Here is a 25961-nt window from a genome sequence, read left to right on the forward strand (position 1 = left end):
CAACCATTTCCCATACACAGAGAGAATACTGCGGTATAAAGAGGCATGTTAGGAGAAACTGATGTGGAGACAGTGTAAATATAAGAAATCTATGTAAAGCAGAATGGGCTGATGTTAAAATGGGCGTGTGTGGCTGCTTTACACTTAACCACAGCGTCTGTATGTGCAAGAAGAAGATGACTACCAGGGCTATAGAAATGTTATTGTAGGTAAGGATAAGGTATTTTATTGCAGGCTAGCTCCAATATTGTAAACATATATAACAAATATTATATTGAAACCATAGGCAGGATATGAACAAAGATATCAGTAGCCATGTTATAACGTGTCCTGATACGTGTCTAGTAGAAGCTTTTAATTTCCATCCACCAAAGAACATGGTTGTAACTGTGGAATGGACTGTTCGAGTTTGACCTTGCTGAGGGCTGTCTAAGTGTATTAATTGCTAGTGATACGGAAGTGCTATACTAAGGCGGGAGAATTATTTTCCAGATGTGTAACACTGAATACTTAACTTCATTCTGCTGTAGCAGTAGAAAAAAATATAGAAACTTCCTGAGAGATTAAAACTGTGTGCCAGGCCGAGACTCGAACTCGGGACGTTTGCCTTTCGCGGGCAGTATATGTGGCACCACTGAGGTAGCGAATCACAATGGCAGACATATCGTATGTAGCCTCTTCTTTCCACGTTTCATATCTCTTATTCTAAGTGTTCCGTTGGTACTGCGACATATGGCAAAACTGTCTAGGTTACATGATACAGACATGGTGGGGGGGATATTTAAGATTACGTAGAAATCTTATAAGAAAAAATCCACTGTAACACACATCTTCCTCACTGGAAGAGCAAGTCTCCCTCTAACACTAACAATGCAAAATCCATTAATTAATACGCCGACCCACTGCCAGCTGCTCCAGTTGCGACATCAAGTGAGAAATTAACTCGACAACCACGAAAGCAGATAACAGACTTAGACTCTGCGCGCACCAGCGAGGGAGTGCAATCCCGTACGCGCGCTGTAGTCTCACTGACAGCGCGCGTCTGCTGGTGCGCCGGACTGGTGATGGGGGGCTCAAGGATGCATCAGTTTCAAACAATTTACAAAGCATAGTGCCGCGCTGCCCGCTGGGCGCCTAGCCGGCCGCTGATGCAACCCGCCTGGCTCGGCGCTAGGCCGGCGCACCAGCAGACGAGAGCTGTCAGTGAGACTACAGCGCGCGTACGGGATTGCACGCTCTCGCTGGTGCGCGCAGAGTCTCAGTCTGTTACCTGCTTTCGTGGTTGTCGAGTTAACTTCTCACTTGATGTCGCAACTGGAGCAGCTGGCAGTGGGTGGTTTACACTCGCTATTGCCCGCTGTGAAAACGCTTCGCTACCTGGACTAGAATCTTTCGCCGACCGAGATGTCATCGCTCACAAGACATGGCATTGTGGAATCGACCCGAAGACCCCTAAGTAGACCTAGTTCTGTATATAGTAATATGCCTTTTACTCTGTATACCCGCTCCTGTAGAAAAGTTAGTAATGATGAGAAAATACATGTATGGATTAAAGGACTTGGTGTACAGGATAAAGGCAAAAGCAAAAGAAGAAGAAATACATATCGTTCTTACTGAAGAATATGGTATTAAGTGCTATTCCCATGAAATCGTGGTAATAATATGTATGACTTATTTATTCACTTTTTTTGCGTTAGATGCCCAGACTACAGAAAATAAATTTTAAACTGAACAAAAAGCATCAAGGCACATAAATATAAGTCATTAAAAATATAAACATGGAAATTTGTATTCAATCTCTGGCGTTGTCTGTCAGAAAACCATACACATCACAGCTTAAAATGTGGTCTGTGGTCTGTTCCATTCCACAGTCGCACTTGGGATTTTCTACAAGTCCTCACTTCATCATCAATTGATGCATGACTGACTTTAACACATACTGTAATACATGTAGAAATATGAATTTATTATTTTCTTTTAGTTTCATCTGATAAGTTATGTACATACAACGCTCTGACATAGCGACAACACTGCCCACTTATTAGTACAGTCAGCTCTTCATTCAACAGCTATGATTGCATAGTGACCTTAACAATTCCTTAGAAAATACCGACCATCGTTAAAGAACCATGATTTTAGTGTCAGAAACGTAGAATTGTTTGACAGGAGTATGTAAATACCACCGTTTCTCGATTCAGACTGTCTTCCACATGATTAAAGGAACAATATTTTCAGGGTCGGCATAACTGTGAACTGGATTCAGTGATGCTTATTAACCACAACAGTTGTGTGGTAATAATTCCTCAAGTGCCTTATTATTCTGTATGGATCTTCACCTACGGTTTACGGAACACGCATGATGGTGGATGAATAGCAGCTACATCCTTCTCATTGCCCAATCGGTCTAGAAACGTTATAATCAGCAATTTTTTCCGCCATCTTTTTTTTTATTTCTGCCATTTTTCTGTTGCCATAACAATTATTAGTCACATTAATTGGGCAATCCTCTCATTCTAAACTTATAACAAATTGTAAAAGAGAGTTTTAATGCATATAAATGTATAAAAGATGTCATCTGCGTGTATGTAGGGTGTGAGCAGGCAGAAATATGATAACATATATATAAAATCCCTTCATATCATCTGGAAAAAATTGAGGGTCTTTCTCCATTATCTAAGGGTTGTCATATGATGCAACAGGATGGCCTTACATACAAAAGGAAATGGGACTTTTCGAGCTACATACAAGTGTTGGACAAAAATATGGAAACACTACGATAAATTCACTACGAGAAATATGTGCTTGAACATAAGCAAAGCCTGTAGATTTTACTGTTGTATTTGACCATGAACGCCACCTGCGCAGTATCCTCAACACGCTGCAAGTGCCAGTCACGGTCGGAACAATGTTCTGTCTAGTTGTGAGTGCATTATATGGAAACTAATTGAATCGGAACAATTGCTTAAGCTCGTGTGTTGGGTGCTTCCGTAACCAAGGTAGCCGAAATGTTTCATGTTTCAAGAGGCAACGTATTGTAGTTTTGTACACATACAGGGAAGGCGGAGAAACATAATCTGCTAAGTCACAACATGGACAAAAATATTTGTTGAGTGATTTTGACGGATCATCATTAAAGAGTATCCTGACAAAAAAAAAAAAAAAAAAAAAAAAAAAAAAAAAAAAAAAAAAAAAAAAAGATGAGTGAGCTGGAATACCAAAACCATACATCGGTGATTCAAATGATCGTAGCAGAAAAATGTGCTGCTGAAGCTATAAAACCTACACTGTGGAGTAATGGGAGAAAAATAATTCGGTCGGTTGGGTCTCGTTTCAGACTGTTTCCAAATTCTGTCCGAGTTTACATCCCAAGAGTGAAACATGGTGCAGGTTCCGTGATAATTTGGGCAGCCATATCGTTGTATTTCATGAACCTCACTGTTACTCTTCAAGGTTGTATTAATTCCTAGGATTATGTAACCATGTTGGCTGATCACATTCGTTCCACTGTACAATGTTTGTTTTCCATTGGTGATGCTGTCTTCCAAGGCGACAGGGCCCATGTTCACCCAGATAGTATCGTCCAGGACTGGTTTTGTGAATATGACGCCACCGTAGTCAGCAGTTTCAATATTATTAAGCCTTTGTCGTCTATCAAAATTCGAAAACTCTAACGCCACAGCTGTTATCCATATATACTGACCGTACAAAAGTGTCTTGGAGAATTTCATCTCACGCACATTTTATATTGAAAAGGACCATCAAAAGGAGGTATTGTGGCAGCACTGCCTTCATATATGTGGTACTTATGAAAAGTGGAGTATTTATTATTTCTGACACTAAGATGTAGAAGAGGAGTGGCGTTGTTCGTATTAAGTCCTGGTCCCTCACGTAAGTTATATTAATAATGTTACGTTAGCGGAGAGTAATGTGCCATGGAAATGTGCCACGGAAAAGTTCGCTGTTTCAGATATTTTGCGGAGAAATCTGATGTTATTTATTACACCAACGTTCCTAAGCCCTAAGCCGCAGAAAAGTAAGTCATTGAACAAGAAAACTGTTCATCGTTGTATATGTAGGTTGCCATTGGAAGGGTGGGACAGTGGGGGGGATGGGGGGGGGGGGTGGTGGTAAGCAAAATTAGAGGAATGTTCAGTGAGGGGGGGGGGGGGGACGAGTGATTATTGGTGCCTCACGTCTTCGATCTCCTTATGTGTCCATGGCTGCAAAATTCGTTCTGCATTCTGTCGCAAATGTGTGAAGTGTGCTCCATAGCCGGCTTTTGTGGCCGAGCGGTTCTAGGCGCTTCAGTCCGGAAGCGCGCTACCGCTACGGTCGCAGGTTCGAATCCTGCCTCGGGTATGGATGTATGTGGTGCCCTTAGGTTACTTAGGTTTAATTAGTCCTAAGTCTAGGGGACTGATGACCTCAGTCTGGAGCCGAGCGACCGCTACGGTCGCAGGTTCGAATCCTGCCTCGGGCATGGATGTGTGTGATGTCCTTAGGTCAGTTAGGTTTAATTAGTTCTAAGTTCTAGGCGACTGATGACCTCAGAAATTAAGTCGCATAGTGCTCAGAGCCATTTGAACCATTTTATAACCTCAGATGTTAAGTCCTATAGTGCTCAGAGCCATTGGAACGATTTTTTTTTTGTGTTCCATAAACATGGTCAATAATTCCTTACAAAAAGAAAGTCTTCAGCTCTTCGGGTGTCATGTGAATGCTAAAGTGGGGTGTAATGATGCACACAGAAGCATGTGTGTAATTTTCCATGGGACTCTGATAAACCACTGAGCTGTTATCAGAGAGCTGTAAGGGTAGTTAGAGTCCAGGTGCATGCGATATTTCAGCATGCCTCTGAGCCCAGCCTGCCACACGTGGTGGTTTCAGGACTGTGGACCTCTGTTGGTACGGGCAATGAAGACAGCCAAAGCAACCTTTTCAGAAAAATCATTAAAGTGTAAGACTGTGTTATAAACTGATAATCATTAATAAGTTTGTGTAGCCTAACCATTCCACATCACAATCAGAAATTATATTGTGTTCGTGAGAAGCAGAGCTCGGTCATGTGAGATGACACCCGTCATGATTAATTCAAGAGATAGAGCTTGACAACTAGAGCAAGTCAATAACACATTGGTCCACCTCTGGCCCTCATGCAAAGAGGAATCCGGCTTTGCTTTGGTTGATAGAATTGTTGGATGTCCTCCTCTGGGATATCGTGCCAAATTCTTTGGTCATCGGGTCTCAGTTCGAAGCGAGACTCGTCACTGATGACTGTTCTACTCCAGTCAACGATATTCCAGGTCTAAGACGTGTCTGGAGACGCCCCAGACAGCAGTGCAATACCAACTTGGCCCTCATGCAAGGAGGAATCCCTCTTGGCTTTGGTTGATAGAATAGTTGGATGTCCTCCTCTGGGATATCGTTCCAAATTCTTTGGCCATCGGGTCTCAGTTCGAAACAAGACTCATCACTGAAGTCTGTTCTAATCCAGTCAACGATATTCCAGGTCGAAGACGTGTCTGGAGACGCCCCAGATAGCAATGTAATACCAATCTGACTGTCACCAGCTATTCAGTCCGGAATGTCATTTCTTTTCTTAGTATGTCCCCTCTGGTTGTCATCCGCGACAACCTTACATCTCAGTGATGCTTCCACGATATTCTACATCCAGTTTTGTAGCCTTTTATGGCAAGTGATCCTGAACTTACATTTCAGGTAGATAATGCCCACCTGCACACGGCGACTGTTTTTATTGCTTATTTATGTGCTTGCCAAACTCCACATTGGCCGGCAAAGTCTCCAACTGAGAACGTAAGAAGCGTTATGGGCAGGGCAGTCGAACCACCTCCAGATTTTGATATCTACGGCGCCAATTGGACATAATACGGAACGAAATCCCTCAGAAGGACATCTGACTATGAATCAATGCCAGGACGAATGGCTGCTTCCATAAGGGCTAGAGGTGGACCGATACGTTACTGAATTGCTCAATTTCTGAAGCTTTTTTTTTTTTTAAAAATCATAAATTTTTTTCTGAAATTGTAATCATTTGTTTGTCTGCACATGTACATCACAGCTACCAATTTCCGTCCATCATTTGGATTATTCCTTCGTGGTGCGTTGTCTTTTTTTTTTTCTTAGAGTCTTATAGAGTATCTTCATGCTCATGAGGTTCACAGCTCATCGTTAAATACCCGTTGTGTGAGAAACGCCCCAATTACATGACACTTTTCCAGTTGTGTCAGCGTATTTGCGAATTCTTACAAACAAAGGTATGGTGACAGCGGGCACCAGCCGCAGCCTTCCCGCCTCCACTGTGCCGCTCCGCCGCCGCCGCCGCCGCCGCCGCCTCCGCCGGCCAGCAGCGCGCTCAGGCGGTGGTTCTGCGCTTCTCGCGCGCCGCGCCGCCGCACTCGGCGGGCCGGAGCGCGCTTCGGAGCGTCGGCAGTTGCGCGCGCGCCTCCCGCGGCTGCGGTTGACAGTGTCCGCTCCTGGCGAGGCCCGGCACGGCGCTAGCAGGTCGCCGCCCGTGATGGGAGCCGCCGCCGCGTACTGCCCGTGGCTGCTCTGCTACCTGCTGCTCATCGTCTTCTGCGGGGGCGTGACTGTTCCCCAGCTGTACCAGGGAGAGCTCGGTGAGTGGTTATTCCTCCCTTCCACGCCTCCTGCTCCAGCAAAAAATGAACACAGAACGTAATGGAAAAGTAAACAACTTCTGGATGAAATTGGTAAATTAAAGTCTCGAGTTTTCATTTTCACATACTTGTACTATTAGTGTTAAAAAGCAACTTAATCACATAACTGAGCATGACTAAGCGTGATAAATAATTCTCTTCACCATAACCGGATGATACGATCATCGTGCACACGGATAGGCCCATGAAAGCTTTTAGCGCCCCTCACATATCGTCACAAGCAATTGAAACAATATAAGGAGGCTATAGTTTACCAATAAAGTTCTTCCTACGATGTCATGGAACGGGTAGCTGCTTCCACACAGATTAGTGAACCACTGACACTCCTTCTCCTTACTTCAGAAAGTTGCAGAACTCCAAATTATCATGTGGCGAAAACTTTCCCTGGTTAAATATGTGGTGTACTGGACGTTATTCGACTTCGACGTTGGTATGTAAATATTTATATGTAACGCACATCTGGCCGAAACACCGGCCTGCCACGCCTACATCTAATATTTATTGCATAGTATTTTAATATCTACCGAGTCTACGAGGGCCTCTTAATGACTTGACAAAGCAATTCACACATCCTGGAGGGGCTGGGTTCAAAACCACTTATAGTTACACAGCTTCAGTTGCTCGGTTCATTCTCCTGACCGCTTCAGGCAGAGACCGGTTTGGTTGCTTTGAAGACGAGAGAGGCATTTTCCATCAAGACCTTACTTCAATGAGACGACCCTATGATCTACACGGCGTAACACGTTATTCTTTCTTCTTCCCCCAGTGCATTTGCCTTCTTGTAATTTTCTCAAATGACTTACTTATGTGCCGAGACAACAGTAGCAATTAAACAACGGCCGTGTCAATTTCGCACCTGTTTCTAGTTCTTGGTAACATAACATCTGTTATGGTGGCAGGACGGTATTTTTCGTTTGGCAGCATTTTTCTGTGTCGTGTACAGCTGCCAGGAATTTTATTGGAAGTGCGAGCTAAAGATTTATTGCACACGCAGGAAGCCTCCTGTGTATTACGTTAACCATTAAAACATTTTTGCCATTCTTTTTTTTACTGTCAAGAGAATCCTTCACATTATTGTGGAACTATCAATTGCCCAGGACGTTGTGGTGCGTGTAGATATTGGGTGTCTTGTCATAACAACATTTCTGCGTGACACAGTTAAATCTCGGTAGAATATTTATACTGTTTTTGTACAAAGTATGATGGTAGTGAGGTACAGAGATCAGTGAACTGAAATGCGTCGGACAATGAAATGTTATTAAATCAGAGACTGCGATCGCTTAGAAAAATAGTTTACTATTCGCGAGTGTCTTGATCGCATTTTTTTAGATTTATAGCAAATGATCGGTTTCGACTCTAATGACTCATCATGGGAATCAATAGCATGTAACCCTTCAAATAATCTAATAGTCACCTTGATCATTTAAAATTAACTGAAGTGACACCGATATGCACTACAGATAGACATGACGTGCGACTTTCGTAACAAGAAGATGACTGAGAGTCTAAACCGGTCATCTGTTTAAAATTTGGCAATAGTGATCAAGACAGTTAAGAGAAAACAGCAAATGTTAATCTCTTAATGCGAATCACACAGAACTGAAATTTCTCATCTCTGAATAAGAGCCGGGTGACACTATTGTTAATTTTCCTAAAAGAATCATCGAAACCCAATTCACATTGTTTTTGCATGAGTATTAATCACACTATGTTTTTGAAGCGGATATTGTGGCCTGTATTCATGTTTATCTGTACGTCACTGCCTATTTACAGACGAGATGATGTGTTTATACTTGTGTTCTTATCTGCGCTGGAGCTGTTTGGCACGTATAACTGAGAAGCGGATAAAGGTCAAAGAATATAGAGGAAAAAAGGGAGAGAACGTACATCAGACCGAATACGGGTCCCGCTGACAATATGCCATAAGGATTTATGTATCAATAACTTACACTCTGCACTGCTTCTCGATATTGACTCTGTCACATCCGCAACATTATTTATATGTGGCAAGTCCACGTTTAAACTGCATTTCCTTAAAACCCGTTCGTTCCTTAAATACTGTACCCGTCAATTGAAGATGTAGTTGAATATCAGCCTTGGCGCCGTAACTTATGAACTGTGTCTTTGACACACAGAGAGCCTGAGGTGTTTAAGAGAAAACAATTACTACATTTATTGAAGATAAAGACTTATGCAGAATGGTGATGCATTAGAACTGAACGATCTCTTAGCACACATATTTCTACGACAGTGGATTAGTGCGATCAATGAAATACTAACTGGCTATGGCGTAGAGAAAGCAGTAATGCTCAGGGATTGGATGTTACTAGTGACACTTATATTTAGGAAACAGAAAAGATTGAATTCTTTCCAAGGCAGCAGTTGCTACTTCTAATTATGCTGACTCGTTTCCATTAGCTGTAATTATTGTGAACGCATTGGTAATTTCATGTATATAGTGATGAATTTTTTTTTTTTTAGTAGTTAAAGCAAAATGGCTCACGACTGATACAGAGTTCTTTACATTTTTATCCAGTTATATGGAGCGGATTAGTCATTCAACCTTACTTATAATTAGCCTTAAATTATATGAAAATAAACTTATGTTGACTTGTTTCTAGTCATTAGCAAACAACGTATCACCTTAATCAATGGGGACATTTTAAAACTTCAACTAACATTCCATTTCGTGAAAGATAGGTACGTGGATTCAAGTATCACTATGACAAAGCGGTTCAATTTGCCACAAGCGTACACTAAGAATTCTACATGTTTCAGATTGCTAACACATCCTCACTCGTTGTCATAAAAGGCTGCCATCAACAAGGAAGCTGAGATTTATATTCATTCAAACACAAAACGAAGACGCAATTTCTGCATAAAAACCTAATATGACGTGTTGTATTTCAAAACTTTTCAGTCACTTACATGGGCCTTTCATTCATTTTCCAGGTAAACGCTGTAGTATTTACCTCATAAAAATGAATAAGATTTCCTTATAAAATCCGATTTATGATTAAAACCAGCGAGGTTCATCCCCTTGTGAGCCTCCACGAATTACTATAAACCAGGAACCACTATTTCTTTTCTCCTGTTTCTGCTTCAACTTTTGTCCGTAGCATAATTGGTGAGCATTAAAAGTGTGTTCTATCTCTCCATTCACAGCATATTTCCCGCCGTACTTCTAACTCTATCCACATAGTGCGGTTTACAGTTTACCCTTTTACTCGTTTAAGCACTGAGCCGAAGACTGCTTTAAGAAATCTAAATTTGTTCTTTCCGACATTCTGTGTTTATTCCAAATTACCAATTTCATTCGCTGTTTTTAGAACTGCATATTTGAAGTGTTCGTTACGGTAGAGATGCTAGTGTTTTAAATAGTGAAAACATATGCGTTGGCGTTTTGATGTAGTCGCCACAGCTTGTGACACTATCTTGTACGTATAAACAGGCAATGAGAGTTTTTCATATGATTCTGCAGAAGTGAAATAATATTTACTGACGTACGTGATTTAGTAGGTCATCAGTTCGAGCCTCCAGAGATGTTCACACATTTCGATTTAATTTTATGAAAATGATTATACATATAGTTACTTCGTTAATTTTTGGCACTACAGTTATCGCAGATGAAAGCAAATTTTACTCTATGGTTATTGATTTATTGGCCAAACGTTATCCCTCGTAGTTTTTCTATTGAGGTAAGAAGAAGAGTTACAGATCGATAATTATACGGCGTAAGGAACCTCATTTTTATCACCATCATCTTAGCCGAATTCTGTACTCGTACGTACATAATTCCACGACCAGTCTGGGATATTCGCTCCATTTTCAACTGGCTAATACACTATATGGTTTCAAATGAACATATCATCCAAGTGTTCTTCGCGCTGTCACATTAAAGTCTTTGTTTTAGAGGTGTGACTTTTGTGTGTACTGCTTAATGGTATAATTTTGAACTTTGGGTTATGCACTTCGCATTACATGTGTATTTTAACTGTATGAAGGCGATGTGGATTACCCGTTTCATTGAAACCAAATGTTGCATCATCCATCTGATTATGGGATCAGAAATCATAACCAGATAACAAAACTATATAGAGTAATATAGTATTAACGATGCTGTAGTCTCCTTGTAAGTAGAACGGCCGCGGCAATCAAGCTATAAACCGAACAAAATACTTCGATAGTTAGCATTCTCTGCGAAGACAATTACTGTACAACTACAAATAGTGTGTGCCTGTTAGAAAGGAAAGGTAACGAATAATATTGACGAATGACTGTTTCAGTTACAGGAAATTTCGTTAATGCCATCGGCCTGATGAAACACCGCATTTCCATCATCTGTTCATTGTGAATATCTCTTGCTGTAAGAACCATTTATCTCTTCTTATTGCCTTGTCAGACTGTCTTGCAGACATAATTTATTTCGACATGCTGAATTTGCAATCAGATTATGATTGATCTATTTTTATCAGGTGAATTAATTTATTAATGATGCCACGGAGTAATCCATTAATGTGTCTGGTGTTCACTGTTGGTTCACATTTCTGTGTTTTTATTGAGCTTTTTCCGTTCTTTAATGTTTGTTAATGGAGAACATTAGCATAGAATGCAGGGAATACAGTTATTCGTAAGTGTTTGGACACATAGTGGAAGCCGTACTTAATAAAAGTAGTACTCATGGAGGAATGGAGTGTGTCCACATGTATATTGGAACCACATGTAAAAGTTACAGCTACATTCTGTGTGGTTCACGCTCAATTGTGGCCTGAACCGGTATGGGTGCCAAGCTCTTGATCAACTGTAAATCATAACTTAACCTACGGATAGTAAAGTATGGTACAATTTCACTGTGTCCGACACAGCTGCCATGTTATATTGCTACAGAAGACTGAAAACCAGCAATATAGCGTTAATTTATAAGTGAATTTTTAAGATAGCTGTGGAATTAATCTCCAGCAACATTAATTATTACATCATATTGTACTCATATTCACAAGTAGGCTAACATTTGTTTCGCTACTCCCAGATTCACTACTTTGTGTGGTAGTAGCGATTTGCACCTACACTGTATGTAGTAATCAGTGTGAATCAGATGGAAAATGCAATTACACATTTTTGAATCATTATCGCTCCATTTACGGGAAATGCATATGAATGGTAAGATGATGTTAACGGTTGGAATTTATTTGACAATATTTTCAGAAAGCGAGAAAGAAGATTAGGGTTTAATGTCCCGCTGATGGCGAGATCATTAGAGAGGGAACACAAGCTCGTGTTGGAGAGGTAAGGGGAAAGAAGTCGGTCATGGCATTTAAACGGAATCATGTGTCTTACATAATTTAGAGAGATCACGGAAAACCCAAGTCTGACTGACCGGATGGAAATTCGAATGAGCATCCTTTAGAATACGAGTCCAATGTATTAGAACGCCCGCCAGCTTGCTCGATAGTCTCGCGTAGCCAGAAACTTCCTTATACAACGACATTCTTCTTACGCCGCGTTCTGCCAAATACCAGCAGTTAATGTTTCCATAAAGCTATAATAACCACATTAAATGGGAAGGAGACGAGGGGGAAAGAGAATAATAGGGGATACTGATAGGTCTGTCTTTTTTAATCGTACTGTATGCTTCTTAGTTGCAGTGTATAAACACCTTTATGGTCTACACTGTCAAATTAATTACGGAATCAGCCACTAGATCACAAGTTTTATAAAGATTTTTTTAATGTACACTTGCATTACACTTATCGTGATATCCTTAATGGACAATGTACATTAAGCGAAATAAGAGCTCTGTATTTACTTTGTGTATCAGTCGTGACATAAATCAGTTGGGATATACATGAGTTCCTTGAGAACATTTTGTATCTGTTGGAAAAGAGCAGTCTACATATCAGTACGGACGCGAGAGGTTCTGGCCCATCTGCACTGCGTACTTCAGCTGAGTTCCGTTATGTATTCAATAGGAATTAAGGCTGGGGACACACCTGTACGGTACTCAGGTTATAACGTAAACATGTAGCATGTCCTCCAGCATTCAATCTCTTTGGTGACGAACGTTGTGATTCACGGAATAGTAACCAACCGCACTAGAATACAGAAAAAGGGGCAAGTATGTGATCCTTTCGAATCTGGTGTTCCGTACTACCATAAAGAATTCTGCCCGACACTCTGATATTCTCATCTAACTTGAAATGTTGTGATCTACAAGTACGCAAAAGGCGATCGTTGTCATACTTTACACTATATTTCTGAGCGTCAGATATGTACTCAAATAAAATGCGTTGGAAATAGCTGAGTTGTTGAACGTACTCCCTCTACACTCTTTTTGTGGGATTCTGCGAGCAACATCACCTCCTTCCAGAGATAATCCTGTGAGTTCAGTAAGCACCTTTATCACACTTTCGCGCACGTGTTAGTCGAATCTATTACGTTCAACGAGTGCAAGAATACCCCGAGTAAACGCAATATTTCTGTTCACCTGCCTTGCTACTGATTTCATTTGTTCGTTCCATTGCATATCGCTTCATAATATCACCCTCAACATACCTGAAAAATGCGGCACACTTAAGATATTTTACACATATATTACAGTCGGACAGTACCGGATGCTTTTAACTATAGCACTTTCAATCATATACAACGTTCAATAGGCCTTTTGATAATACTTGACAATTTCTTCCGGTCTGCATCAACTGTCTGACGGTCTTCCAGTTGTTAATCAGCGCCGTGTTAGGGATGCAATTAGCGAGGGAAACTAATTTTTTCCTTTTCTTTCTCAATATATTACGGATTTCTGGTCTTACATGGAATGGTCAAAATCTGAAACACATTTGTTCTACGTTGGAACATCATACAGGGAGTTTTATTTGCAAGTGCAAATGAGTGTAGGCTAATCCTTGCAGGTCACACTATGGCAAGCGGCAGGCTTTCATTTGATTATGAACTGCGCTCTGGGTAAACAGAAATGGTTATGATTAAACGCATATTTTATATGTTATTCTAGACTTATCCGAATAGTTAAAATTACTCATTTTCCACTAGTTGTAGATTGCGGTATGTTTTCAAGTAGCGCTTTCTGTAACGCACGAAGCTTTTATTGGTGTACAGGTGTTTACCCTTTATTAGTGGTGTTTGGTATGTAAATAACGTCGAGTGAACTGTTACAAAGAATAATAATAGGAAACGGAATTAAAGAAAATTAAAACCGACAAGATTCACAGAGAGCTAGAGAGAGGGAGAATGAGAGAGAGAGAGAGAGAGAGAGAGAGAGAGAGAGAGAGAGAGAGAGAGAGAGAGAGAGAGAGTGAGTGTGTCGGGGAGAAGGAGAAAGAGTCGTACAATTCTTTCTGTTAGGCATCTGCAAATGATGGTGGGAAATGTCAGTCGAGAAAATGGAAATGGATCGGCTACTTTAAAAGGGGAAAGAGAGAAGGGCGATTTCGTCGAGCTTTGTTGAATATTTATAAAAGCTTCGTTTAACAGGGACCTTAGTTCGAAATCTTCCAGTAACCTGTATATAATGTTGTACCCTTATTAACAGTGTATAAAAGCGATAAACGTGGCAATTTAACCTCTGAAGGTAGCTGGAAACCTGAGAATATTTTAGAGCCAAAACGAACTATTTACTACTTTGGCTATAGTAACATTATAACATTTGTACCGTACAAAGTAATAAGGAAAGAAGCTTAAGGTTTAACGTCCTTTCGACACAGCTTTACTTCTGCCAGTACTGCCAGACGAGGTACTGGCAGAAGTAAATCTGTGAGTACCGGGCGTGAGTCGTGCTTCGGTAGCTCAGATGGTAGAGCACTTGCCCGCGAAAGGCAAAGGTCCCGAGTTCGAGTCTCGGTCGGGCACACAGTTTTAATCTGCCAGGAAGTTTCAGCTTCTTAGTTGGCATCACGAGGCCGAGTCCATCCCTTAACAGCGTTCTCACGAAGAAAAAAATCTTTCCAGCACTGGGAACTGAACCCGGTCCTCCTCATGGAAATCAGCCGCACTGATCTCTCGGCCATAGAAGCGTAGATCGCCAGGCTAACGCTACTACAAATATTTCACTTGTCTAGTATGCATTCATTCTCTGTCAGTAATTCCCAAGTTTTACGTTAGTAACTAACATGCAGAGGCTTCATAGATAGAATAAATATTCGTTTTTGGCAGTAATGAGAAAATACAAACTACTTGTATTGCACGTGTATCTCAACTGTGAGTATTCAATTTTAGTTTCGTTATCGCAGACCCACAATAGTTTATCGTGCAAAAATTTTACACTTAATCTCTTCCGCGCATTAGCTTCTGGACTAAATATTCAGAATAGTGTTTCAATGCACGGTGAAGCAATACCAGATAGCTTTTTCTTTTTCTTCATTGATATTAGGCCATCGTTATACAGCCATCCGTTACAGCAAGTACCTAGAACCATCTTTGTGTGAGAATTAGTTGAGGTGCAAACATGCTGCTAAATTACAAAGAATCTTGTATTCGATCTAACCGGAAAAATCTGTAGTTATACGTATGACAGTTAACTGTAACAGAATGAAAATTATTCCTGTAGTAGCACAAAATGGCGAGTATGTCTTGGCAGAGACATGAACTTAAAAGAAGGGAACTAGCTTTTAGACTTATCTGGAAACTACAAAGTCTTAAAACATATTGGCGTAATCGCAGGTTTTTACTTGTTAGTATTAGAACCCATGTCATGTCATATAATGCATCGTGTCAATGAAAGTAACGTAACACGTGATGTCATGTCGTATAACATGACATGCCAACAAGTCATCCATCATGGCATGTCTCATGTCGTGCACTGTGACACAACGTGTCGTTTAAGTTTAGGGTGCATGCAGCCACACTCTGGGATACATCCTATTGTAGACGCATCAACACTCTCGGATAATTCCTATTGCAGATACATCCTACTCTCTAGAATCACGCAGTTTGTGTCTCTTTGTTCTTTCACACCTCACTATATATGTAACAGGCGTGTGTCTAAGACAGGTCACTGCGTTGTTGGAATAGAGATATCTCGTAAAAAAAGCGTAAATACGTTAAGACGTTTTGTTTTAAATGTGTCTGAACCTGTTCCCTTCTTTCGCAACTCTGACACTGTCCAGGACATATTCCCCTTTTTTGTGCTTTGGCAGGAGCATTTTTCATTCTGATTTCCAACTCTGTCATAATTTTGACACTGGATCTCCGTATCTTGGCAACCGATGTAGATATTTTGTTGACTCAGGCGACGACTGATCTGGTATAGTTTTTTCTATTGTCTCTCGATTCATGTTGCTTATATCGTGGACTGGGATAAAGTTTTCACAAAACAACAGTATGACCACTAATTGCATGTATTTGTCTAACTTAATAGAAAATTGTAACCGATTCGCGCAAGTCTGAAACATAGAAGTGGCGAATAATGACAATAAAAAAACGTATTTTTTGTTCATAACGTACGAATGAAGCAAAGTTTTTGAAAGCGAGTTTCCAATTGTATCGTAATAATTGAGTTTATTAATTTATTTGATTCTTTTTAAACTATTTTCGAGAATTCAGAGTTCACGCAAGACTGAAATTTAGTTGCTACACATAGCTCGAAGTCAAATCATCGTATCTCGACAACGGGTCAAGGCTATTGGGTAAAGAGATTTCGATTTGACTTTATCCATTTATCTACGTTCGCTCAAAATTTGAACCGATTCGTAGAAGTATAGGAGTGCCGCGCTTCAGTAGCCTCCCAGGAAAAGTATTTTTTGCATGTAAAATGCTAACAAAGCATTTTTTCTTCAAACTGTTACATCATATTAAGTCTAATACACCGATTGACCAAATTTGAACCATCAGTCTCGCTCCAGTCCAGAGTTATTTAAGAGGGATATTTTGCACGTAAAACCCTAAGGGTGCACATTCAAACTGTGCCATTAGCTGAACTATTAATTTCAGCCCAATTAATATCTTTTGCAAAAGAAATTAATGGATTCGCACAATTTGCCTCGTCGCCAGCTCGTTGCTTAAAATACTGTAACATGTAACGTAGTTATATGACGTAGCATAACAATATGCTGTAACATAGCCACACTAAGACAGATTGCCTATACAAGTGGCCGCTTATGCAGGATAAACCAACAGTTTTTCACCGCGTATTCCTAACTCAATTAGGAACCGAGCACCAAACCACCGCCCCTCCCCCCCCCCCCCCCCCCCCCAATACCCCCTCAACCGCGAGTCTGTGCTCCATCTTTCCAGACATTTATGCCAGCTCTTCCGCGCAGTAACAGTTACTAAACCATGACATGTTCGCCTCGATATCTGAACGATTAGTTGCAGAAGACCCGGGTTCAGTTCCCGATACTGCCATGGATTTTTCTGTAGAGGGAGGTCTGGAGCGCGTTGCACTCAGCCTCGTGATGCCAATATGATGCCAGTGGCTGTGGATGACACGGCGGTCGGTCGGTAGGTGCTGATAACCCTGTTTGGGCCAGAGCGGAAGGGCTAAGAAATGACAGGGACTGTTAGTTCTGAGTTCTCGTGGAAGCTTCATAGTTGGCTCTTATGTGCAGTTACACACGTTTCAGACCACCACAACAGTATACGTCCTTAGAAGACAAGCATTAACTGCAAATGAAGGAAATAAACTCTCAATGACGCATGTAAATTTTTTAGCATTTAAAAAAATCATCTCAGTACAATATCAGTTTCATGAGAGTGCCGCAGATTTCTCGGATAAGCCACGTCTAATTCCTCTGGAACCTCTAGGCGCGTCAGTTGGTTAGAAACACACGAACTTTTGGCCGACGAATGCTACTCTACTTTTGTCAACTGCTGGCCTTGTCAATAGCTCGAGAGAACGTTATCAGTACATATCACCTTAGACCATACATTCGTAGTTATATATATTATGTACACAAGATAATTCGTTCCTTTATTGTCCCATTATGTTGTGTTCTGCTACCCCACATTCAGACTCAGACTGTATCTTACTGTAGTGCTGCCAGAAGGAAATACTGTGTAGCGCCACGTACATGGAATAAGAAACTCCCAGCAATTCAGGAACAAGGAAGAAATTGAGCTCTATAGCATATAAAATACAGAAGAGTATCGTAATCCACAGACTTGCAAGCTATGGGATTTTACTATGCATATCGAAAACATTTGCAAGCACTAGTAGTCAGTACAGCGTGACTCGATATCGATAAAAACACATAGCATCAGAGAATTAAAAATCTACTGCAACCTCCATTTCTAACGATTTCGATGCCGAGGGTGCGTTACTCCCTAATTTTGCTAATTTTTCGCTGGATAGCTAGGACCACGACAGATACCTTTATTTTTCAATAGAGGCGCTACTGTAGTGAAAGCCACGGAATATTCTCGGGATGTTCAATTTACTTTCACACTTCGATGTGAAATCTCTCTCCACTTAAGCAATTGTGCTTACTTTCAGCAATGATGTTAGGCGAACAAGAAATTAGTTGTCTCCTCGTTTAATGACTAGTGATACTTTGAACTGACCAACAACTGCGTTTCGTTCAGAGACAGTCCTACCTGGTCAATCCATGTCCCAGATGCACAAACTAACATCAGTACCTCTGAAGAGAAGCACCTTTTGCCACCAGGCAGAAGTAATAATACGACTGGCGCCTGCGAGGAAACACGGTGAGGCATCACCGACAAAGCATCTGACTCTGCCCGAGGGAACCACATCCAACCTACTGCAGAGCTAAAGTTACCATCGCTGTCTCACGGATGTTAGCCTGCGTGGAGTAGAACCAGGGAACATAATGATGAACTTATAATCGCCATCTTTCTATTCCGAGCCGGCCAGTGTGGCCGTGCGGTTCTAGGCGCTTTTGTCTGGAACCGCGTGACCGCTACGGTCGCAGGTTCGAATCCTGCCTCGGGCAGTGTGTGACAGAGTAATTCTCATTTCCAATTGTCTCTGTATGCTGACATGATTTACTTTGACAACATTTAAAAACTGATAGCAAGAATTGTTGAAGAAAAATGTCTAAACCAACTGAATTTAACGCAGCATTTATCATTGTCACGACTATAGGAGTACATTGAGCATCTGCACAGGCATTACAAACCTACTGCACAGCACAAAACTGTCGGCACCAGGTAGTCTTCGGGCCGACAGTGGCTCGGCAACAAACCGGGAAACAGAATACCGCAGGAGGAAATGAAAAGTCACCGTGCGAGTCAATCTACGGGGAAACAGAATGTTGGAAACCGCGTACAGATGCGCACCGGTATGAACAGAACACACGGCAGATGCGGCCGGCTGACGGCTGAGCACATTGGAATGGCACACGGTAGGAGAGACAAGGCCAGGCTTTCAGTCAGCCGGAACTAAAAACTTCTGTCAGCAGGTCTGCCGCTGTACAGTGCTTCGCGAGCCGCCGCCCTCGCCCCCCTCCCCCCCGTCCCCCCTCCCCCCTCCCCCCCCTCCCCCGCCCCTCACCAGTCCATTTAATGGCAGTTGTCCGGACTAGATCGCTGCGCTTCGCGCATCAGATGGTATGCCTCCATTGCAACATATGCTGACGGGGATGCTAAAATACTTGATACGTGATGAGCCTCTTCTATCAAGATGTAACGGATGGTTTGATACCAAGCTCGGCAGTTAGAAAGCACACAGCTAAGCTGTAGGATTAAAGCCATGACAGTCTGGTAGTACCCACACAGTTAGCAAACGAAATGGAAGTGACTCAGAGACCTAAGTCATAGCACCGAACGTGTTTATGGCTTTGGTTTCAGAAATATTCATCTCAGTAAAAATCCGAGAAATTTCTCAGCCAGGGAAATATTTCGAATGTTTTCTACTACTTTCATGCTTTTTAGGCATATAGCAAGGAACCTTATCTATCTGAAAAATCCAGCAGTACCTTCCACGTGGAAATGCAATAGTCGTGGATGTGATTCGTAGTTAAATGAGTTTATCCATCACACTGATCAATGGTGCTGAAAATTGTAATGCAAAGCTAAAGATTCTCTGATGGTCTGTTTCTGAGACATCTGCAGTGGAAAAGTTGTTTCTATCGAATGCTGTCGGAAGCAGCAACGTGTGAAGCAGAAAATATGACATGAGAACAGCTTCTGATTAGTAACGGTCTAGTTTCGATGTTATGGCGTAAACTCCTGTCTTGTGTGTTAACTACAGATAATGCGGGTGGAGACACATCCGTGTACCTCGGTGCAGGAGGATACGCTTCACCTTTATAAACGTTACGAGTTTGGTTTCCGCATTATCCAATAAAGTCCAGAGTTCCTGCGCTGCACTTTTCTCCTCGGATATCAATCATACGCAGCTTACATGATCCTTAAACTAAACTAAACTTCGTCCGAACGGGCCTCGGAAGGTCCAACGGTACCGACCGACCGCCGTGTCATCCTCAGACCACAGCCATCACTGGATGCAGATAAGGAGGTTGGGTTGTTTTGGGGAAGGAGACCAGACAGCGAGGTCATCGGTCTTATCGGATTAAGGAAGGATAGGGAAGGAAGTCGGCCGTGCCCTTTCAGAGGAACCATCCCGGCATTTGCCTGGAGTGATTTAGGGAAATCACGGAAAACCTAAATCAGGATGACCGGACGCGGGATTGAACCGTCGTCCTCCCGAATGCGAGTCCAGTGTCTAACCACTGCGCCACCTCGCTCGGTGCAGATAAGGAGGGATATGTGGTCAGCACACCGCTCTCCCGGCCGTATGTCAGTTTACGAGACCGGAGACGCTACTTCTCAATCAAGCAGCTGCTCAGTTTGCCTCACAAGGGCTGAGTGCACCCCGCATGCCAACAGCGCTCGGCAGACCGGATGGTTACCCATCCAAGTGCCGACAGCGCTTAACTTCGGTGGTCTGACGGGAACCGCTGTTACCACTGAGGCAAGGCCTTTGGCCTGATAGTGATACACATTATTTTAAAAAAAAGACTCCTATTAAAAAATTTCGCTACAGACACCAACAATTCAGACATCAGCTTATCAAATGCTTGGATTCTTTCAGGACAATAGTCGACCATCTTCCGTTTTCTTAACTCGAAGCAATGACACTATTCTCATGACATCAATGAGAAAAATGAGCATAGACAGTCTGACAGCTACATTCTGTACATAGTGTCTACCTGTAGGCTAGGAGGTGCTAATGAACTCGACGGTGTAGTCGCCGAGTTTTCATACATTCGTTCGGAGATAAACGTCCTTAACTCTAGAAATAGATAACAAGCCGCCATCAATGCCTTCTATTGCTGCCGCTTGTGCCGAGTTGCTGGATCATGATAAATGTCTCTAAATCGTAATGATATGCGGAGCTCCATAACAAAATCATCATTGGCTAAGAAAACGCATATAATTGAAGATTAGGGTTTAACGTCCTTTCGGAAGTGAAATTATTAAGAGACAAAGTGCAAGCTATGGTTATCGAAGGAAATGGGGCATATCCTTTCGAAAGAATTATTCTGGCATTCACCTGAAGCAACTTAGGAAAATCACAAAAATCAAATATCTGTGTGGCCGAAAGCGGGTTTGTTTTTCTGTCCTCCTTAATAGGAGTTCCACGCCCTACAAACGCACCAGCTCTCTCGGTGAGACTTTGCACAAGTAATTGCTTGTACATCCGTCTCCTGCAATTAATACGCCAATCACAATTGACGTTTTTAGGGGGCTAATATCAGATAATGTCTATAAAAGACCCTCCTAGATCATCAGGAAAATTCAGATGAATAAAACTGTTTTGGTAGGTGTTGTGGTAAGCACGATGCTCTTATGAATGAAACCAAACTCATCGCAAGTAAACGCATTGGGCATCCGCCATGTAAGACACACAGATGCGGAGGATTGTGACAACACAGCGCAGATTAGTGGCAAAGTTGTCGGGAGGCATTTTCTAAAAAGACAAGCGTCACAAAGAAAGAATTCCCAAACGATACTTCCGCTGTATTGCCACATAAAAGTGCAAAGGCTTAGTTCGCATATGAAGTTTTCCGCTATGGTTAATATTTCCACACTCCCGTAGCCTGTGTTCTTGGCCGTTCTTCTAACATTCTGACATGAGACCACTTGCAATGTCACATTATAGAATACGTGATGTCGAAATGCAGTTATGGTAAATACAGATGCCCATACGATGTCATGAAAATGTTGTACCTTTATGACAGTCCAGATGCTTTCCTTATACAACTTAGAAGGGGCCTAATGAGGTGTTATTGGCACTAGTATGTGTACCAACTGCCTCGCAAACAATTCCACTTACTGTCATTAAGTGACACCACATTCGTGGCACTGAAATCACTATCGATGCGAAATTAAAAACAGTTCAAGATGTCGGAGGGAAGTAAATTGAAAGCATTGGCAGGAAATTCAAAAATGGCTCTGAGCACTATGGGACTAAACATCTGAGGTCGTCAGTCCCCTTGAACATAGAACTACTTAAACCTAACTAACCTAAGGACATCACACACATCCATGCCCGAGGCAGGTGTGGTGGTTAATCCACCCTAATCAGCCAATTGCTGTTGAGCCGGAGGGCCGGGCCACATAAGCAACATTCACAGTTTAGAACAACAACACTTATTAACTTTTCTTTGGCCAAATAAAATATTATCTTTAAAATTCAAAATCCTTACAAGCATGGGCAGCCGCTCTATTCAAACAACAACAACATTAATCTTTAACCAATCATTAAGTGACTTGCAAGTTAATTAAATTCTATACATAGTAAAGCTCCCAAAAGGAGACTACAATAATGAGATAAAGTTTAACCAATAATGGATATCACAAACTTATTTTTTTAGCAGAAAAGAAAATACCAACAGATACAACCCTTCTTGACATTCTGAAAACAGATGACGTCACATGGGCACGGGCAAATTCAAGTAGCCGAAGGGGGACCCACTGGACCCCGACCAGAGACGGCTAGACCCAGAACCCACAGCAAGCGGCGAGCTGGACAGGGTGCCGCGCACAGTACACCATAACACACTGGAAAGAAATGTCTTAGAGCACTTGCTACTATACAATTTGAGAGAAAGGGGGTGGGAGGGGGATAAAACGGCAAACATGAATTCCACAAACGTAAAATAACTACGATGTATAAAATAACAGCCTATTTCAAGAACAATGAAATAAAATTATCAAGGGTGAATCGATAACTAATGCCCTTGACGTAACCTTAAAGGACGAGGGCGAATAGCATAATACCAAGTCAGCTTAGAAATATAAACTACTCTAGTAGGTTAATATATGCTCACTGAAACTGGGGAGCTCATTTAAATTACCCCTTAACAGGATACTGATAAACATTCAAGTAAGGCTACCATTTCACTGTTTACGAGTGGACAGGTAATGCAATTAGACAACACAGAACGTACAAATTCAATGTCAAGCCTGTGCTTTGAATCAACTATAACAACGTCCACACGGCTCACTGTACCAGGAAAAATATTACAGTTTCACCAGACTGGATTATGCCGTCCGTGACTCGGAAAAGCAATAGTATTAATTAATACGCCTCGCTTACTCGGACTGTATCACATCACATACTCCAGATAAACCTTTAACCAAACACAATATCACGTGTTTACTTAAACAGCACTAAATAGAGGGGACATTTTAGTTGGCAAGACAACAGTTTCCAGTCATGGTGCCGATACTTGGGAAGCAAGGATCAGTATAATATGCACACCAAAAACATGACAAGCAGTTCTCACCAAATCTTTTATAAAATCCTTTACAGATCCAAATCGAGTCGATTCGGGTAATGTGACCGAGTCCAGTTCCCACACTACAAGCCAGGCTCGGTCTTGCAAACGTGTCAAACACACCACAACCTCTGCGTCGTGCCCCGGCCTGCTCAACCACGCTCGCCTCCGATTCTCACGCGCACCGCGGCTCTCCAGCTGTCCCCTTTCTAGCCTCCACGCTCCGTCGCAGCCAAAAGCCACGTCAAACGGCCGAGCCCGAAGATCACACCATGCCGACCCCATCGATCAATCGATACGAGCCGGCACGTTCAGCAGGATTCGAACCGGCGACCGTAGCGGTCGCGCGGTTCCAGACTGTAGCGCCTAGAACCGGGTCCGCCACTCCGGCCGGCGGGAAATTCAAAACAAGCCAGTAGTCCTGCCCTTAAAATGGTAAGAAATTTAAAATAACAGGTGAGAAATTTCAAAATCAAAGAGGGAGGGTGACGGGAAATTAACAAAAAGTGATGGGAAATTCAGGTAAACTAAAGATGACATTGGTGGTAGAAAAAAAGAAAAGAAACAAAACCCTCAATCGTGCTTTGAGCCCCAAGTCCCCATCCATATCCAACCAGTCATAACGAAGTACTAAAGGAAGGAATCCAATCAAAATAAAGTAAATTGAAGAAAAAACGAACCAGCAAAGTTGTATTTTATGCCATTCCCATACCACCTCCCCTTATCCGAAGCCAATCACAGTGCAGTATGAATAAATCCAAGCTGATGCAACTAATTCGGTTGTATTAGTGGAAAATTAAAAAATACATCTCCCCCTTTGTATATTTGAGCAACCATAGCGCAGTATCATACTACAAAATTATAATTCCATTGATTCTGTAAGTTATCTCAATAAATATCTGTATCATTGTAAAGTTGTAATGCCCTTTTTGACTCAGCCAGTATATTTCGTTTTACATAATTTGTATGACTGCTTATATTTTCCACACACCGATATTAGTCTATGTGTTTTACGCAGTTTTGCATGCATATAGGCATCTTATGCCTAGGTTTTGGCGCCCTCTGGTTATTATTTGCCACACTAGCCCAGTGGGTACTTTCTAACCTGTCGTAGCCATATTTGTGCGAGTGCTAAATAGATCTGTTTTGCTGTGCTCAGTTGATACCATGTATATACTTTTGTGTGGTCATACGCTGTGCTAGTATAACCTAAGGTGACACAATGTTTTTAAAATTTCTATGAAATTTTCTCATGTCCCTCGCACTTAGAGTGGCTTGGTGTCGCAATTTCTTTCTTTTCAATACATCCACTTCTCGTACTTTATGACTCTACTATGGATGGGTTTTATACCCACTTAATTTTGGTCCGCAGCTCGTGGTCTCACGGTAGCGTTCTCGCTTCCCGAGCATGGGGTCCCGGGTTCGATTCCCGGCGGGGTCAGGGATTTTCACCTGCCTTGAGATGACTGGGAGTTGTTGTGTCGTCTTCATCATCATCATTCATCCCCATTACGGTTGGAGGAAGGCAAGGACCTTGCCTAGTACAGCGGTGCGTGACTCCCTACGCTCTGTCAAGGAGTATGGGACTTTGAACCAAACTGAAAACTTTTGTGTGAGTTTTAATCTATGATTTAGTTTACTCCCATAGCTGTACAAGATTTGTTCTTAATGGATTGCTTTCTTGTTTTTAAGACAATCTGATGATGTTCCAGAATTGCAAAACACCTTATTCAAATTAAATAGCATTGCAACCCAGAGTGTTTTTCAACTTCAAATAACTAAAAATGGTTACAGTGCGAGGGGGCCAAATTTGAATTCTTAATGAGCGAACTGACTTCAACAAGTTAATTGTGTCTCTTAAAAAAAGAACATAACGCTGAGGGTCAGTAACTATCTTCGTGTAAGTTTGTGGTGAAACACGTATGAAATCAAAAAGACTTCTTATATAACTAAAGAACACAACAAATAAGGTTATTGTGAATAGTACTGCCACAATATAGTAGGAAATTTCTCATTGTGAACTAGGTGTGCAAGGATTTCAAACTAGTTTGGTAGAAACACACTTGATTAAGCATCAGACAGCACGAGCCACAGTCAATGTTCAGAAGATAAGGTTTAAGTGCAAGTCCAGCGTGTCGTCAGCGGTTAGAAAGAGAAAATATTATGGACCCTGATGGCCGGTGACAGTGATGGTGTCCACATATCCCCTGGGGCGACCATGTTGGAAACTCTGGGTTGTATAGATTGAGACGGACTGTGGTGACGGTTCAGCGCTGGTTCAAATAGTTCTAATGGCTCTGAGCACTATGGGACTTAACATCTGTGGTCATCAGTCCCCTAGAACTTAGAGCTACTTAAACCTAACTAACCTAAGGACACCACACGCATCCATGCCCGAGGCAGGATTCGAACCTGCGACCGTAGCAGTCGCGCGGTTCCGGACTGAGCGCCTAGAACCGCGAGACCACCGCGGCCGGCGGTTCAGCGCTGGCTTCGAGTGAGTTACTTCCTGATAGATGTAATGCGCCATGATGAGAGATGATCTTGCTTCAGTCACATGGGCAAA

General features: G+C 42.0%; 1 protein-coding gene across 1 annotated transcript in view; it reads left to right on the top strand.

Annotated features, from left to right (window-relative positions):
- Positions 1–6277: 6277 nt before the first annotated feature.
- Positions 6278–25961, top strand: part of LOC124595497 (nephrin-like) — a 720042-nt gene continuing 700358 nt past the window's right edge. Inside the window, exon 1 of the mRNA XM_047134264.1 lies at positions 6278–6638. Within this exon, the coding sequence (XP_046990220.1) occupies positions 6278–6638 (361 nt within the window). The remainder of the gene's footprint in view (positions 6639–25961) is intronic.

This window comes from Schistocerca americana, chromosome 1 (assembly GCF_021461395.2).
Source record: "Schistocerca americana isolate TAMUIC-IGC-003095 chromosome 1, iqSchAmer2.1, whole genome shotgun sequence".
In the NCBI taxonomy this organism is placed as follows: Eukaryota; Metazoa; Arthropoda; class Insecta; order Orthoptera; family Acrididae; genus Schistocerca; species Schistocerca americana.